The 17,344-nt window shown below is 41.7% G+C and overlaps 1 protein-coding gene across 1 annotated transcript in view; it reads left to right on the top strand.

Annotated features, from left to right (window-relative positions):
* Positions 1-17,344, top strand: part of KIF5C (kinesin family member 5C) — a 208,426-nt gene that overhangs the window by 78,306 nt on the left and 112,776 nt on the right. Inside the window, exons 2-3 of the mRNA XM_003405850.4 lie at positions 6,538-6,628; positions 16,152-16,225. Coding sequence (XP_003405898.1) covers positions 6,538-6,628; positions 16,152-16,225 — 165 coding nt within the window. The remainder of the gene's footprint in view (positions 1-6,537; positions 6,629-16,151; positions 16,226-17,344) is intronic.

The following is a 17,344-nucleotide window of genomic DNA, read 5'->3' as shown; positions in this document are numbered from 1 at the left end:
GGAAAGGGGGCGATAACAGTGATGGAAATATCACATTGATTATGGGTACGGTTGAACAGTCAGTTATTGTAATTGCCGTCAATCAGCTGTACACCTGTAAAAAGTTGAATTGGCAAAAATTATGTGATAGATGTTGTCTTAGTTACCTAGTGCTGCTATAACAGAAATACCACAAGTGAGTGGCTTTAACAAACAGAAATTTATTCTCTCATAGTCTAGAGGCCAGAAGTCTGAATTCAGGACCCTAGCTCCAGGGGAAGCCTTTCTCAATCTGTTGGCTCCGGGGGAAGGTCCTTGTCATCAATCTTCCCCTGGTCTAGGAGCTTCTCAGCGCAGTGACCCAGGTCCGAACTATGCATTCCACTTCTGGCTCTTGTTACTTGGTGGTAATGAGGTCCCTGTCCTCCCTGCTTGCTACTTTCTTTTATATCTCAAAAGAGATTGACTCAGATACAATTGTAAATTGTGTCCTGCCTCATTAACATAACTGCCTGTAATCTTGCCTCGTTAACATCATAGAGGTTAGCATCTACAACACATAGGGTATTATATCAGATTACAAAATGGAGGACAACCTCACAATACTGGGAATAATGGCCTAGCCAAGTTGACACATATTTTTGGGGGACACAATTCAATCCATGATAGGTTTATAACAATGACCAAAAAAAAAGTGCTGAGGCTTCAAGCACAGAAGGAGAATGTGCAATGTGTGGCTGATTGCCTCCATGAACAACTGATTCCTTTGCTATGAGACTAGAACTGTATGGTGCTCGGCTACCATTACTGAACATTTTGATCAAAGATTTCATAGGAGAATCCTGATCAAAAGGGGGAAATGTACAACACAATTTCAAATTCTCATGGGCTACAGACTTCCTGAAGCCATGAAGGTTGGATGAACCCTGAGACTATTGCTCTGAGATAGTCTTTAAACCTTAAGCCAAAAATATGCCCTCAAGTCTACTTAAAACCAAACAACAGTTTAGCTTAACTAGTAAAAAGTACCTACCTTGAGCATTAAGCTCTTTTAAGAGCTATCTGTAATGGGATCAAACTGACAACAACAACATGAAAGATTAGATAGGAACCTTAGGGGGCAGTGAGCTTATGTTAATGAGGGAGGAACGACTCAGAAAAGGAGGATGAGAATGGTTACACAACTCAAAGAATGTAATCAGTCAGCGTCTCTAAGTGGTACATGTGGAAACTGTTGAATTGGTGTATGTTTTGCTGCATATATTCTCAAAAGCAACAACAAAATAAAATTAAAAAGAAAGCCTATGAGGACAGTTCTACTCTGACACACATGGGATTGTGATAAGTCAGAATCGACTCAAGGGCAACTGTTTCTTGTTTGTTTTATTTTGCCTTTTAAAAAAGTATAGAAAGTTCTGAATCATTGTGGTTGGTGAAGGTGTTGGTGGACAGTGGTGAGAGGGTGGTCGTCATCTTCTGAAAGAACTCAAACTCGCCATCCATCTCCTGTACTTTCAGGAAGAATTCACATAAACACCTGGAACAGAGATGATCCAGGAAAAAAATCAATGATTGTTCTCAGTTGTTTTTTGTAAATACTCCTCAGTGTCTGAAGATAATTCAACAGAGTAAGTTTGAAGCTCTCTGGAAATTTATGTCTTTCTTGGTAAAAATAGAAGAAAAGCTATACTCAAATGATTGGCAGTCTTTCGTCTCAACTCTTGGTTGGTCTTAGAGAGTGGTATTAGATTACTTCTTGCCTATCTCTTCTAAGCGTAATTAATTTCTGTTTCTTTAACATCTTTCATGGTGCCAATCTTTTAAACCCTTAAGTGAGTCTTTTGCTTTCCTGTCTCCTAGAGTAATATCCCTGCCAGGCTGGGGAGCAGTAGTTGGGTAACAGGTCAAATGTATTAATAGGCAGGCCATATGGTTCAGACACTTGGCTCTCAAGTTGATAGGAATACCGGTGGTTTGATTTTTTTTTTTTTTTAACTGTAAAATGTAAGAACCATCTGCTGTTGTTTTTTGTATGTGTTCCTGGTAAGTTATTAATTTTACACTGCTCCTATGTAATTAGTGCAGTTGTCCATGGAGGCTTCATGACAAAGTTGGGTAGACTTCATTTTTAGTAGTTGTGTGTGTGGAGTGTGTGAATCCCCTACAGATCCCCCCCACAAATTGCAACAGAATTGCCTACATGCAGTTAAGGGGTTTAGGTGACTTCTCTCTTACAGTACTCCATTTGGTTGGATGAGGATAGGTCGCATAATAACTGCTAAAGAGCAGACCAAATAGAATAATGTGATAGAGTGATGCCATGGGTGGGGGTAGGGCTGCTTTAGTTAGGATCACAGAAGCCCTCAAAAGAGGAGAAATTTGAGTTGTGGTCTGAAGGATAATAAGGAAGCATCCAAATAATGATCTGAGGTGAGAGATTTCTGAATGGAAGGGGGTGTTAAGAGCAAAGATCTGAGCAGGGGAATGAACATGGCATGTTCACAGTACTGAAGGAAGTCCAGTGGGCTACACTGTAGTTAGAAGGAGAAGAATGCAGAGAGGTGAGGTCAGAGAGGGTCTAGTCTAATAGGAGCCACTGGAAGGCTTTAAGCAAAGGGATGATAGCATCTGATTTACAGTTTTGAAAGCTAACTCTGCTGCTAAGTGGAATTGGATTGTTAGGAGCAAGAATGGAGGCTATAGCTGTTGTCCAGGTGAGAGATGGGGTGGTGTGGGCTAAGGTTATATGACATTGATGATGTGAAGTGATTGAATTTGGGATATATTTTGGATATGGAATCTGCAGGACAGACTGAATCACTCATAGGATTTTGGTTTGAGTCACTGGGTAATTGATGGTGCCATTCTTACTCAGATATGGAAGGCTTGCTGGGATGTGGGTCTTGCAGTGGAAATCAATAGTTCTGTTTTGGTCAGTGAAGTTTGAGATGGCTAATAGCCAAATGGAATGTTTAGTAAATGACTGGGTATATGAATCTAAAATTTAGATGAAAGATGAAGATTGAAATGTTCATTTAAGTTACACGAAGGTCAAGACTGTAGACAGAGAGGAGGCTGAGTTCTGGATCCTGGAAATACTGTCATTTGGAAGCTTGTAAGAGGCATCAGCAAAGGAGACTGATGAGGAGTAGCCAGAGAGGTTGTTGGAAAGAACCAAGTGTTGAATAGACACTGATCTGAAAGGAAGGTGTTTCAAGGAGTCAATGTGGCTTCATCATTTAGTTCCAAGTGTTCGAATTTTATTAAATGCAATTTCCACAGTGTATTCGTAACCACAAACTCAGTGACAACTAGTGCAAGCTAGGTCAGGCTCGTGCCCACAGGATCCCTGAGCCTTAGTGGGATCAGAAACAGGGAGAAAATCTCTTCTTGGTGTTCATGAGGTACAAGCCATTGCTCAAGTCTCCATCCGGATTTGTGAGATTTTCATACCATTACCAAAGAAGCAAAGAGTAATTTAGTATCTTCTTTTAATGGCAGTGACACATACAGCTGGCATGTCCATATCACCAGTCAATTCTTTGAAAATATTAAGTAACAAAATGCTAATTAATCTCTTCCACAACTTTAAGACTCACCTCAGATAAAAGCTTATGTCCAGCCCAGTCTATGAAAGGAAACATAAAATGTTTACAACTGTAAGGACTTCATCTATTAACTGTTTAGTCCTGACAATATAGATTTCATAACAATTGATTTTCTAAATTTTATCTTTTTTTCAATACCAATTCAGTCATAATGACTTGAAGACAGCTTCTGTTTGGCTGTTAATTCCAGGCTATGGAAAATTTTTTTATTGTCTCTGTCACTTGACAGATGATATTATTTAAATGAGGAGTAGAGATTTCTCCCCCCTCTCTTTTTAAGGAGCCCTGGTGGCACAGTGGTGAAGAGCTCGGCTGCTAACCAAAAGGTTGGCAGTTTGAATCTACCAGCCACTCTTTTGGAAACCCTGTGAAACAGTTCTGCTCTATCCTATAGGGTCACTGTGAGTCGGAACCCACTAAATGGCAAAGGGTTTTTTGGTCTCTCTTTTAAAGTGAAAGTATAATGCACTCTAATAAGTATTTTAAATTGATGGGCAAAATTGGGGAGTCCTACTTTTTGAACCCAAAACCAAACCCATTGTCATCGAGTCAATTCTGACTCATAGCAACTCTACAGGACAGAATAGACCTGCCCCCTAAGGTTTCTAAGGAGTGCCTGGTGGATTCGAACTGCCAGCCTTTTGGTTAGCAGCCATAGCGCTTAACCACTGTGCCACCAGGGTTTCCTTTTGAAACATACACCACAATATAGTAGACTATATCCTCCCCCCCCATTAAGTATATTTTCTGTAGACAACACCATTGTACTGTTAATAGATGGTTTATTTTGGTGATTCTCATCAAGTTTGGAGAAATAGTGGATTTGCTCTAAATTAATTAAAGCTGCATCTTCTCAGAAGGATCAGTGGATGACAGATACTTAGGGAAATTCTGTGTTTACTCTTATTATCCTATTGTCATTTAGTTGAATTTTACAAATAGATAAAGCTAATAATAATGTAGTAGGATAGTTGGCAGTAAATCATGGTGAGAAACATTCTCTTGGTTGGTTATTCAACCAAATACTTGATTCATTAAATGGATGGCACTTGATGGAAAGAAAACATCGGAATGATCTGTATGCATCCTTTTCCTAATTTTAACAGAATGACTGTGGTTCTGCTGCTTTACGTAAAAACAAAAGACAAAACAAAAATCTCATTCTCCATTTTTCTGAGACTGAATTGGAAATAGCTCACCTACCTTTTTGGCTGAATCCCATTTTCAAAGAAGAAAGCTCAAGCATAACCCCCAAAGCACGCGACTTCCCTGCCGTCCGCTTCTGTGGTTAAGGCAGTTTGACAGCTGTGTGCTTATTTTTGTGTGAAGGTTATAGGATGTAATAAGACTTGTCCTTGGATCCCTTGAGCAGTTATCTTTTCAAGGAGTTAGATTGTCCTTGGGCAGTTCCTGGTGGCCAGAGCTACTCATGGGAGGAACTGGGCAGGAGTAAAGGAGGCTCTGGGCTCTCCCTGCCCTCCCTTCTCTTCCCCTGGCCTCCCCTCTGCTACTTGGCTAAGATGAAGATGAAGGGCAGTCTGGGTGGATGGCACTATGAGAAAGGGCAGGGTGGGGTGGGGCTGCTCCTCTTGGTGGGGCAAGAGATGCTGTTAGGGCAGGTTCTTGGAGGAGAGAGGCTGTGTCTGCCTTATCCACCACCTGCCCCTGGTGCTCAGCGCCATGCTGGGCATGTAAATATTCAGTAGTCCTTGTTGAACATTGAGTTATTGGGGCTCAGGGCTCATAGGGTACCATGGCACAGCTTCTTCCCTTTATCTGTACCAGTTGCCTCCTTGAATTGAGCCAAATCCCAAGACCCCACACCTGGGGAAATCACCCTGATGTACTGTATGGAAGCACCCTCTTTATTTCAGAACCAGTGAGGGCACCACTTTAACACGTGAAAGAAAACACTAGAATTCTTTGGGGCAAAATTGTCTCCTCCACAGAGCAGTGTTGTTGTTAGCTGCCATCGAGTCAGCCCTTAACTCATGGTGGTGACCCCCCCTCGCATACACAATAGAATGAAACGCCACCCGGTTCCTGCCCCATTCCGTTATTGGTTGAGGATTAGACCATTGTTTTATTCCATACGTCTTTCATTGATTTTTGGAAGTAGATTGCCAGGCCTGTTTTCCTAGTTTGTCTTATTCTGGAAATTCTGCCGAAACCTGTTTAGCACAATAGCAACATGTAAGCTAGTCACTGTAGATGAGGTGCGTTGGGCAGGAATCGAACCTGGATCTCCTGCACGGAAGATGAGAATTCTACCACTGAACTGCCACAGTACCCTCCCCCTCCATGAAGCAATAATATCTAATAAGTGCGGTTTTTTAAAATTGATTGTGTCACCTTTCCACTGAATAAAATTCAAGCACTTGCCTTGGCTGTATCAGTGCCCTGCATGAACTGGCTTCTGATTTCCTTTCCAACCTCAACTGGCACTATACTCCAGTGCCTTGGATACCCCAGGCCTTTTCTTGTCTGCATGGCCCTCTGCCTGAAATACTCTCTCCTACCGCTCTTCCTGCCTCTGTCCTTTAAAGATCAGCTTAACTGCTCCTTCTTCAGCGAGGTCTCCCTTGACCTCTGTCCCACTCAATCATATGCTTCATGAGAGGCAGGTTAGTGCCTGGCTCACTGAAAGCTCTCAGTAATTATTTGTCCAAATGATCGAATAAAGCCTCAGCCTACCTTTCATCAGAAAAAACCTTCTAATTAAAAAACTGTTTTTTTTTTCTTGGCTCTTGGATTCTCAACGTACATTGGGACACACTAGGTATGCATGATTCATGCTGTAAAAATTCCCTAGTCTTCTTGAGGAATTGCCCTAAAGGATAGGGTCGGTGATTTAGTACCTATGGTCTAAATGCTAATAGCCGTGTTTTTTATTCCTAACCTTCTAATGTGTTTTCTTAGCCTTTTTCTTTCTTTTGTGCTTCTTTGTTAGCAAGGGAAGCCATACGTCTTCGACAGAGTGCTACCTCCCAACACGACCCAAGAGCAGGTTTACAATGCGTGTGCGAAGCAAATTGTCAAAGGTAAGTGCTATTTCTTTATTTCCTCCTGGGCCTTTCAGAGTAATTGAAAACATTAAGTGATATTTGCAGCCTGGGAATCAATGTGCCTTGGCTGTAAACAGAGGCCTGCTAATTGGAAACACTGAGTTATGGCTTTGACCCTGATTTTCTGTGTGATGTCAGTCAAGTTATTTAACTTCTCCATACCTCATTTCCAAGGAGATTTCTTCCTTTTGCCACCTTTTTTGGCAGAGTTATTCTGCCACATAGAAGCTTAAAAGTTCTGTATGCTGTGGTCATAATATTCCTATAATGGTCTTAAGATGCCGCTGCAGGTATTTTTGTTGTTAGTTGCTGCGAGGCAGCTGACTCATGGCAACCCCACGCACAGAAGAACAAAATGCTGCCTAGTCCTGCACCATCCTTATGATCATAACGCTATATGAACAATATTCTTTCGTGATCCATATTGTTTTCATTGATTAATTTTTGGAAGTACATTGCCAGGCCTTTCTTCCTAGTCTGCTTTAGTCTGGAAGCTCTGCTGAAACCTGCCCACTGTTGGTGACCCTGCTGGTATTTGAAATACTGGGGCATAGCTTCCAGCGCCATAGCAACATGCAAGCCACCACAGTATGACAAACAGACAGAGAGGTGGTGGACTGCAGGTATAAGATTTCCTTTTTCCTTAAAAGAGAAAGTATTTATTCTTGCTGCTCTAATCGTATATTTTTGGTTGATTTATTTTGTGCATCTGTCTCCTCTTTACTAGTATCTTCCAGAAAGAAACCGTAAGCGTGCAAAATTCTTGTGCATCGAGGAACTTTCTACAGCGTCATAAAATCACAAATCCTTGTTGCTTATTGAGCTGTTCTTCTTGGTACTCAGCATTCCTTAGTTATACTTTCATCTAACCTACTTTCAACCACCCACCCAGATCCTGACATTTGTTCCTCCAGATAGGTAGCCTCAAGCCTAAATTCGTGCCCTCAAGATTAGTCTTCTTCTCTGGGACTGGCCTTGGCCCTGGAGGATTTGTGTCAAAATAACAGCGGGGAAAAGAAGCAATTTTGACATTTCTCCACCTGTCCTTTCAAATCAGGGACAGGTTGGAACTTGCATGGCGGAGCTTGCCATCTGGACAGAGCTGGGGGGCATCTCCTGCTACTTTGCATTTCATCATCAAGTCCTTGCCTGCAGATTTGAATGCTGTGGCAATTACACTGTCAAATGTCTCGATGCTGCCACCTTTCTAGGTAGCTCTAGATTTAAAAAGCAAAAAATAAAAATAAAACCTAAAGAACCACCTTGTCATGTTAGATCTGCTTGTTTTTAAAAGCTGAGCTGGCTAATCTATTTGAAATTCATGAAAGTCAGCCCTGAATACATCTGTTAGATTAATTCTGACCCGGGACACCAGTGTGGGAGATGCGCGTCAGTATGTAATGTTCCTCGCTAGGGTGTATGGTTATTCATGTTCTTGCTTCAGACATCAATTAATTTTGAAGGTCTTCACAGTGAGGTTATTGTAGAAAACCAAAGAGGAAAATATATCTGAATCTGAGTTCTTTTTTAATTAATTATATGGGTCTGTATCTGGTTCAGTGCTATGGCTGCTAACCAAAAGGTCGGCAGTTCGAATCCACCAGGCGCTCCTTGGAAACTCTATGGGGCAGTTCTACTCTGTCCTATAGGGTCGCTATGAGTTGGAATTAACTCGATGGCGATGGGTTTGGGGGTTTTTGGTGTATCTGATGGTAACTTTTGTTTTCTGTCTACTTTTATTTTTGTTACTCTTTTTACCAAAACATGTTTTCTTGGTTTGCTTCTACTCAGCCCCCTTGCCCACTATTATCAGCCTCTTTCATATTTTTATTAAGGTAAGATTAATCACATTTGAGCCAGAGTTTTCTTCTTTTTCTCTCCCACTTCATTATTGGAGGAGTCCCTGGGTGGTACAAATGATTAATGTTTTCAGCTGCTAACCAAAAGTTTGATGGTTCGCCTCCACCCAGAGGTGCCTCAGAAGAAGCTATCTACTTCTGAAAAATCAAAAAAACAAAAACAAAAACCAAACCCATTGCTTTCGAGTCAATTCTGACTCATAGATCAGCTATTGAAAAATCCTGTGGAGCACAGGAGCACAGTTCTACTGTGACACACATGGGGTCAATGTGTTGGAATCGACTTGACTGCAACTGGTTTATATGGTTAGAACCAAATAGCATTTTTTATGTGTTGTGCTAAGTATATGGGCCATTTTAATATATTCCTGTCTCCCCTAAGCTGACCTTATAAGTAGGACGGCTGAACTACATTTAAAAAAATCCTGCAGTTAACAAACAATGATAATAATTGTTGAGTCTTCATTTACTAATGAAGTTTGGATCGTTTTCAGTGTTTGGGTTTTCCTACATTATGAAATGTCAGAACTAGGTGGTCCCAGGGATGACTTGTGAAGATACGGTCTAACTTTGGTGGTAAGTTGAGACCCAATTTATGGTGAGCCACAAAGAAAACCATTCAGAATAAAATCAGGCTCTGACAGGATATGCTACCATAAATATGCTAAGAGGATGCTGGTTGGTAGCAATAAAGAATATCTAATGCATCCTTGAAATGAAATTATTAGGGAGTTGTGGAAGACTGATTTAACTTTTTAAATATGCACTGAGGCTAGTGTGAGGGGAAGTAGCTATGTATTTCTGTATCTGCAAGATGAAATGTACATGTATATGAAATAATTCCTTGGAATGGATTACTGAGTAAGGCTCAGGGATCTCTTGCTGTGATGATCCGTAAATTAGGAATGGGAGGAGGTGCTATGAGGGCCTTTTTTTCCCTAGGGGTCCAAAATTGAATCATATGACTTTTGAAGGTCCCCACTGTCCCTGTGGTTCATGAAAATGTGGTGGACCAGTGAGCTTTTTTTTCAAATGTCTAAACCTTTAATGTTTTTGAGGATCATGAAGCCTTCTTTTTACTGGATAGCTTTATCTACTCTCTCTTTTTTCATTCTCTACAATTCCGCTGCATTTTCTTTTAATATTTCAAAAGTATGATTGTGGAGTCCTGACATCTCCCACGCTCCTGTGTTCGTCTGGTGTGTGTTTTTCAAAATTTTACCTGAAAGAGCATGTAGAATTCTCCTTTGTTTCTTCTAGGAGAGTTTGTAGGGCTTGTGACTCCCAGCATGGTAAATAGGAGGGCGCATAGGAATTAGAAACCATGGTTACTTGTTGCTGCTGTTCAAGTACCAGTAGCTGCATCCTAGCCTACAGAAGCCGTATTTGCCTTCCAAATTAGCTAGGTGTGGACTATCCAGAAGCTAGAGAAGTAGTTTCTTGTTTTCCAGTTCTAGTTTCTTTAAACTTCATTCATTTGGTTTTTATTACTATTATTTATTGAAGAGTGTTAAGTACTGAACATGTGGTAAATACTGCTAGAGGCTGGAGTCACCAAGGTACTTAAGGCAGTCTATAAGGAGTTTCCACTACAGGGAAGAAGACAGACACATACATAATTATAATCCATATAGGCATTATGTGTTTCCAAGAGACGTATGTATAAAACACTATGGGAGCATGAAAGAATGTCCCTTCATACTGATTCTGGTGGGTGGGGTGTGAGAGTGGAGAATTAAGAAAGGCTTCGTGGAAGATCAGGTCCTGAGGACTGCAGAACCTAGCAGGGTTTTACAGGCTAAGGGAATAGCCAAACGAAAGCATGAAGACATGAATTATGAAGCGTGTTTGGGCAACTCAGGGACATACAGGATACAGGGAGCCATGCTGGGAGACGAGGCTTAAAAAGTGGGCTAGATCAGAGTTTGATGAAAATTGAGTGAACTTTATCCTGTAGGCAGGGTGGAACCATTAAAGAGTTTTAAGCTGAGGATGATCCAGTCTGATCTCTTTTATTGTCATATACTACTACTAAGAAGTAGAGTATTTATTTAGCTATTATGTGTCAGATACCCTCCATGCACTTTACATATGTTATTGCGTTTTAAACCTTAACAGAAATCGCATTAAGCGTAGGGTTGAACAGCTGATTATTGTAATTGCTGTCAATAAGTCGTGCACCTGTAAAAAGTTGAACTGGCAAAAGTTGTGTGATAGATATATTTATAACAATGACAAAAAAAAGAGTAGCTGCTGAGGCTGCTTTACGTACGACCAAACACCTCATGGGATTTGGTTCCTTGGTTTGGAGGTATAGGGTTACGGTTACATGGGACATCCCAGTTAATTGGCCTAATAATGTGTTTGTTGCTTCTCTTTTACCTCTTTGTTCATCCTATAGTGCCTGGGATCTTAAAAGGTTGTAAGTGGCCATCCAAGTGGTCTCTATTCACTTGGAGCAATAGAGGAAGAAGGAGAACCAGAAATAGGAGGAGATTATGGAATGTATGGCTAATTGCTTCCATGAACAACTGCTTCTTTTGCCATGAGACCAGAAGAGCTGGATGGTGTCTGGCTACTGAACGTATTGATCAAAGATCTATAGAAGAATCCTGATCAAAAGGGGGAAAGCTGAACAGAATTTAAAATTCTAACTCACTCTAGAATTTCTGGAGCCATGGAGGGTGAACAACCCCCCAAAATGATTGTCCTGAGATAATCTTTAAACCTTAAACCAAAAACATCCCCTGAATTCGTCTTAAAACTGAACAGTAGTTAACCAGTAAAAAAGGTGTGCCTTGAGCAGTATGCTCTTTTAAGAACTATCTACGTGGGATCAAATTGACAGCAGCCACTCGAAAGATTAGATAGGAACCTTAGGGGGCAGTGAGTTTATGTTAATGAGGGAGGAACAACTTAGAAAAGGAGGGTAAGAATGGTTGCATAACTAGAAGAATATTATCATTGCTACTAAATTATACATGTATAAACTGTTGAATTGGTGCATGTTTTGCTGTGTATATTCTCAACAGCAATATCAAAATAAATAAAATCTAGAAACAAACAAACAAAAAAAACTGTAACAACTTCGTGAGCTTTATTATTGCCAGTATATCAGAGAGGAAATTGAGGCTTAGAGAGGTGAAGTTGCTTGGCCAGGTCAGTAGGGGGTAGCAGAGCTGGGACTGGAGCCTAGGGTTGTCTGACATATGTGCGTTCTTCTGCACTACGCTGGCCCTGCTATTCTTGTGGGCCCATAATAAGCATTAATAAAAATTATGAGTAGTTCTTTTTTCTATCAGGCCATATGGACCATTAATGAAGCATTGCAAAAAGACAGAGATGGGAATGGGGTGGGGGAAGGGAGAGGAGAAGGAATGGGATTTGTGCCTCCAGAGCCCCATGGTAGCCCTGGCTGTCTACTGATAATGAGATGGGTTTCCAAGCTTCCATTCTGAAGATGCATTGTGCCCTTGCCTGGGCACAGTGATGGTCCTTCTGGCTGCCTGGGTCCAGCACTCTGGGTGGGTCCTGGTGTTCAGCGGGAACTGCCTCCACATTCTCGGGTCATGGCCTACCTGAGTAGTTTGGTTGGCAGGTGAGAGAGTTAGGATTCCAAGCCAGGGATGACTTGTCAGCTACTGTTGCTGAGACTTTGGTGCCAATCGGCCACCATGTCACCATGAGAGCTGGTAAGAGACCATGTCACCCTCCTCAATGATGTATAGCTGTGATTATATCTTCCCCAAATTCTTATCTGATGATGGAACCAACTCTTCTGCTTAAGCAAATCCTGAACTCAGAACTGAGCAAAACCTAGGGCCGAAAACTTGGCTTCCGAATCTGCAACAAGAGGCAAGAAGTATTTTCAAGTATCCGCCTCCTCTTTTTCCTCCTCTCTTAGGAGATAGGAAGGCTCTTCTCACCTGGAGTGGAACCTCTCCAGGTTGCTTGGCTGGTGGGTGGATGTGTGCAGTTTGTGGTGTGCTGGCCATGTGGTACGAGCTGAGATCACATCACGCTAGGCCCCATCACAAAGAAAGGTTCTGTCTGCCTGAGCTGGTTCGCCGACTCCCCGGATGGTGGATAGAAATAGCCATTCTGTTAAGGCAGGGACTGAAACAAATGCCTTCCTTGGGCCCAGGGACTGTCATTCAGTGTGATGAAAGTGCCTTTTTGTGGGCTGCTCAGAATGCGAGTGGGGGTGGTTGTGATGGTTTGGCACAGCGCTGAGCCTTGTCTTTCTCTCATCCCATCTTTCAGTAGCAGCCATTCTGTGGCATGTTGCTCTCTGACATCTCAGCGTTCCAGGCTCCTTAAAGCTCTGTTTGTGCTCTGCTTCCCTTCCCTATCTCTCCTTTCCACTAAAAATAAAACATAGAGTAAAAAAATACATTAAAAAATTGGAGTTTGGAAGAAAGTGGGAACAATGGGTGCGAAGAGCCTTTTAAGATTACCTTCTAATTCAGAATTGAGTGGATAGAGGGCGGCATCAGCTCTGTTCAACTTTGAGCACTAGAGAACCCAAAATAGGTTCCCTTAATGAATTAATTGTAACATGATTGTAAATATTGTGAAGGTCAAGGGGAGTTTGTTGGAAAGGGGTTTTATGTGGCCTCTTTTTCTTCAAAAAAGAAAAAAGTGTGCTCAATGTTGAAACAGCAGCCGGAAACAGGATCCTCCAAATACAGTCCTGTGTGGTCCTCAGCTCCTTAGTCCAAAATGAGTGATGGCACCTGCAAGCTCTCGTTTTCATTTATGTGACCCAGTTCTTAACCTGCAAGAGTTCGGTGAGGAATGACTAATGAGTTAGAAGAATTGTGCATTCTGCATACTGAGTAGACTCTGCCTGGGCACCTGTAGTGTGGACTAATAATTGTTCATGCTTGGAATCTCTTGGTGCCTCATAGCTTACTGGCAGAGGAAGAAGCCTGGGCTGGGCTTTCTCCTGGGGGCCGTTGGTCCTGTTTCCGGTTAGCAGAGCATGGGCTTTGAGCTGATTTTCCTTTAGGGTATGGTAGGTCTCTCAGAGCCCCCCTCTCTGGGGCAGGTGCACTTCTAGGGTAGCGGACTGGGTTCAGGACTGTGACCCCTCTACAAGGAGCAGAGGGGGCTGTTCTCCTTGGCCTTGGCTTCCTTAGCTCTACATCTGGGCTAAGGGCCCCAAAGTGCTTTAGAGGGTCTTTGTCTTTTCACACTCAGGGGCATAAGGAAGGGCGCGTTTAGTTTTGGGGATGATGTTTAATTTCCAATAAATAGAAACTTTAGTACTGTGAATGTGAGTCATTGGTGGTTCAGTGATAGAGTTCTCACCTTCCATGCATGAGACCCAGGCTTGATTTCTGGCCAGTGTGTCTCAGCCACCACCTGTGTGTCAGTGGAGGCTTGCAAGTTGCTGTGATGCTAAACAGGTTTTAGTGCAGCTTCCAGACTAAAATAGACAAGGAAGAAAGGCCTGGTAATCTAGTTCTGAAAATTAACCAATGAAAACCCTCTGAATCACAATGGTCCAGTCTGATCCATAACCAATCATGGGCACAGGACTAGGCAGCATTTTTGTTCCATTGTACATGAAATTGTCCTGAGTTGAGGACCTACTCGACGGCAGCTAACATTAGTACCATGAAGGTAGCTGGCATTCCAATTGTCTGGAGTTGTTTGTGCTTAGAATATAGAGTTTTAAATATACACCTAAAGGGTGAGACCTCTTTACCTTGGGTCCCCCTAAGCACTTCATAGTCATGATAGTGTAAGAACATCTGCTCTGGCCACCGTTTTCAGACCTCGGTAATCATCTCTGAGCAAGTGGGCATTTTCGTGACATCTGAAGCTCTCTTCCAAGTTTTTGCTTCCCACTGTTACCAGGGAAACCATTACCAGAAGTCTGATACGTGTGAACATTCTCTTTCTCTTAGTATAGCTTGATAAAACTCTTGAGAACTGCTAGAATTAAAAAAAAAAAAAATCATGTCACTTAATTTTTCCCTTTTTTGCTTCCTGAAGGAAAATCCTGTTTTCTGATCCTAGCTCACATTCTAACAACCTCAGATCAGCAAATTGTGTATTAAAAGAAAACACAGGAAGGGACAGGAGAACTGGAAGAATGGACACAGGGAACCCGTTATGGAAAGGGAGAGAGTGCTCACAGGGATTGTAACCAATGTCACAAGACAATTTGTGTATAAATTTTTGAATGAGAAACTAATTTCCACCGTAAACTTTCACCTAACGCACAATAGAATTAAAAAAAAAAAATTTAGACAACCTAACAAAACAAAAATTAACCAGTATCATAAAGAAGAAAAAAAAAAAACGATTTCAAAATCTGTTCTGAAATAGATGGAGCTGATTGGCTTGATTATTATTTTTTTTTAAACAAGGCCTCTCTCTACCCCTACCCCTACCCACCTTATGCAAATGAAGAACTTACTCCTTATACCAAATGTCAAGTCAAAACCCAGTTGCTTGTCCAGTCAGTTCTGACTCATAGCGACCCCATGTATTTCAGAGTAGAACTGTGCTCTACAGGTTTTCAATGGCTGATTTTTTCAGAAGTAGATCGCCAGGGCTTCCATGAGTCAGAATCAACTTGACAGCAACAGGTTTGGTTTTTTGGTTTTTGATGGGTGGACTCAAATCTCCAAACTTCTGGTTAGCAGCTGAGTGAGTAAACCATTTGTACCACCCAGGGACTCATTATGCAGAGATGGTGGGTCAAGGATATTAATTATGCATCCTTCCCCTTTTGGCAGTGTTTTTGTGGATAAAGGAGGAACTAGGGAAAGCAGGAGGGACATGAGCACTAAATATAGTCACCTCTGCTGCTGTGAAACAGTTCCCACAGATAATCTTCAGCTCTTTAGCAAAAAGTAACCTCTGTCCATGTGCCTCCCCCGTCCCTGTGTCTAATGGGGGTTTGCACAGTGTGCTTGTTGTATAATTAAAAGCCATTTCGGATGCTGAGAAGCCTGGGTCATCTTGCTAGCACGGTCCCAGAAAAAACAGAAGCATTAAATTTGAGTCAGGGCTCTGCTGGTTTCCGGGCTAATTCAATTGTCACCCTGTGACTCATTTTACAGAGTGGGGCCCCTTGTTCCTTCCCCAGCTATGGCTTAGCTCTGTTCTGAAGGAGCTGTGTTGTGGTCTTCTAGAGAAACCTCCCCAAGAGGCTCGCCTAGGCCAGCGGTTTAAACCAGCCTAAATCAGATCTTTAGGAAAAAAATTCTATTCTACACCTCCCTTCAGAAACTGAGGGCACCGGTAATGTTTTTCTCCTCAGCTGATCTCAAGAGATCACCTAATAGAAGAACACTCAAGCATCCTTCTGCTTAAAACAGTGTTCTGCTTGATGTCTCTGACTTAATTGTGACATTACAGAGAGAAAGCTTGCCTGCCTCCTTCTTCATTAATATATTCTGTAGAAATGTGAGGCCATTTCCATCTTTTGGTAGAGCACTGGAGGCCCTCACTTCTGCCTTTATCTGACAATTCTACTTAAAATGCAAATGGAGTTGAAATGTATCATTTGTGTGAAAAACGAAAGATGGCATTTGGAAAAATGTAATTTTAAAATATGCAAGCAACAACAACATATGATCAAAGTAATGAATTAATTTTATTTTCTTTTTTCTTGCTCGCAGATGTCCTTGAGGGTTACAATGGGACAATTTTTGCATATGGACAGACTTCATCAGGAAAAACCCACACCATGGAGGTAAGGGTGTGGCATGCTGTAATATCATTCTCTGAGTTGACTGAACGGAACTCTTGAATCCACTGACACTTTCTTACTGAGCAGTGGAGATGGTTAAGGAGATGGTTACATCTGGCGAATTTCTTATGTCTTTGAGGAGTTTTAGAATATTGTGAGTAATAAAGTCTCAGTGTTCAGCATTTTAAGAAACTCTTTGTTGATAGCTCTGTCGAAATAAAAAATCCATTGCCATCGAGTTGATTCCAACTCATATCGACCCTATAGGACAGAGTAGAACTGCCCCATAGAGTTTCCAAGGAGCCGGTGGTAGATTCAAACTGCTGACCTTTTGACTAGCAGCTGAGCTCTTAACCACTGTATCACCAGTGCTCCTCTTTCAAAATGGTAATAATAAATTCCAATAAAAAATAATCTCCCATAAACTAAGTAGTGGTACGAGTGTCCTTATGAACTCCAGCCCCAGTCTAACTGACAAAGCCTGTTGTGAAAATCATTTACCCTTAAGAGGACCTTGGGGTGGCAGGGGTCGGGGGGAGTCCCCTTAGAATAAAAGTCTGCAGGTCAGATAAGAGGAGTTTGCTTATGGGCCAGATTCAGACATACTTTTGTTTGGCCCACATAGTGATTTTTTTTTTTTTAATTGCAGACAGCTTTTTAAAATGGCATGATTTCACACAATTCTAATTTTTCCAAATTCAGTTGAAAATTTTGAAGGTCTGGCAACACTGGGTGAGTTTCACCATAATATAAAATGCAAGCTTCACTAGAGCAGGGATCTTCATTGTCTTGTTCAGGTGAACAATTTTTATTTTTATTTACAATTCTATTTTATTCACATTTCTACTACCTAGAACAATGGCAGTCCCATAAAAGGGATTTAAAAAAATATTTGTTAAAATGGTCCCTTGTGGTGGCCAAGGATATCCCATGCGTGGGGCTGGGCTCCCTAGGGTTCTCTAGTCTCTAGTTCATTGTGTGTACATAGTGAGTGAATATGAACTTAAATTTAGCATCCTTCTTCATTTACTTATATATCTGGCCCTTGTGGAGCTCTTGGGTAGCGCAAATGGCTAAGCGGTTGGCTACTAACAGAAAGGTTGATGGTTCGAACCCACCCAG

The sequence above is a fragment of the Loxodonta africana genome, chromosome 6 (genome assembly GCF_030014295.1).
Source record: "Loxodonta africana isolate mLoxAfr1 chromosome 6, mLoxAfr1.hap2, whole genome shotgun sequence".
Lineage (NCBI taxonomy): Eukaryota > Metazoa > Chordata > Mammalia > Proboscidea > Elephantidae > Loxodonta > Loxodonta africana.
The sequence above is the reverse complement of the archived record's forward strand: the minus strand, read 5'-3'. Positions and strand labels throughout refer to the sequence as shown.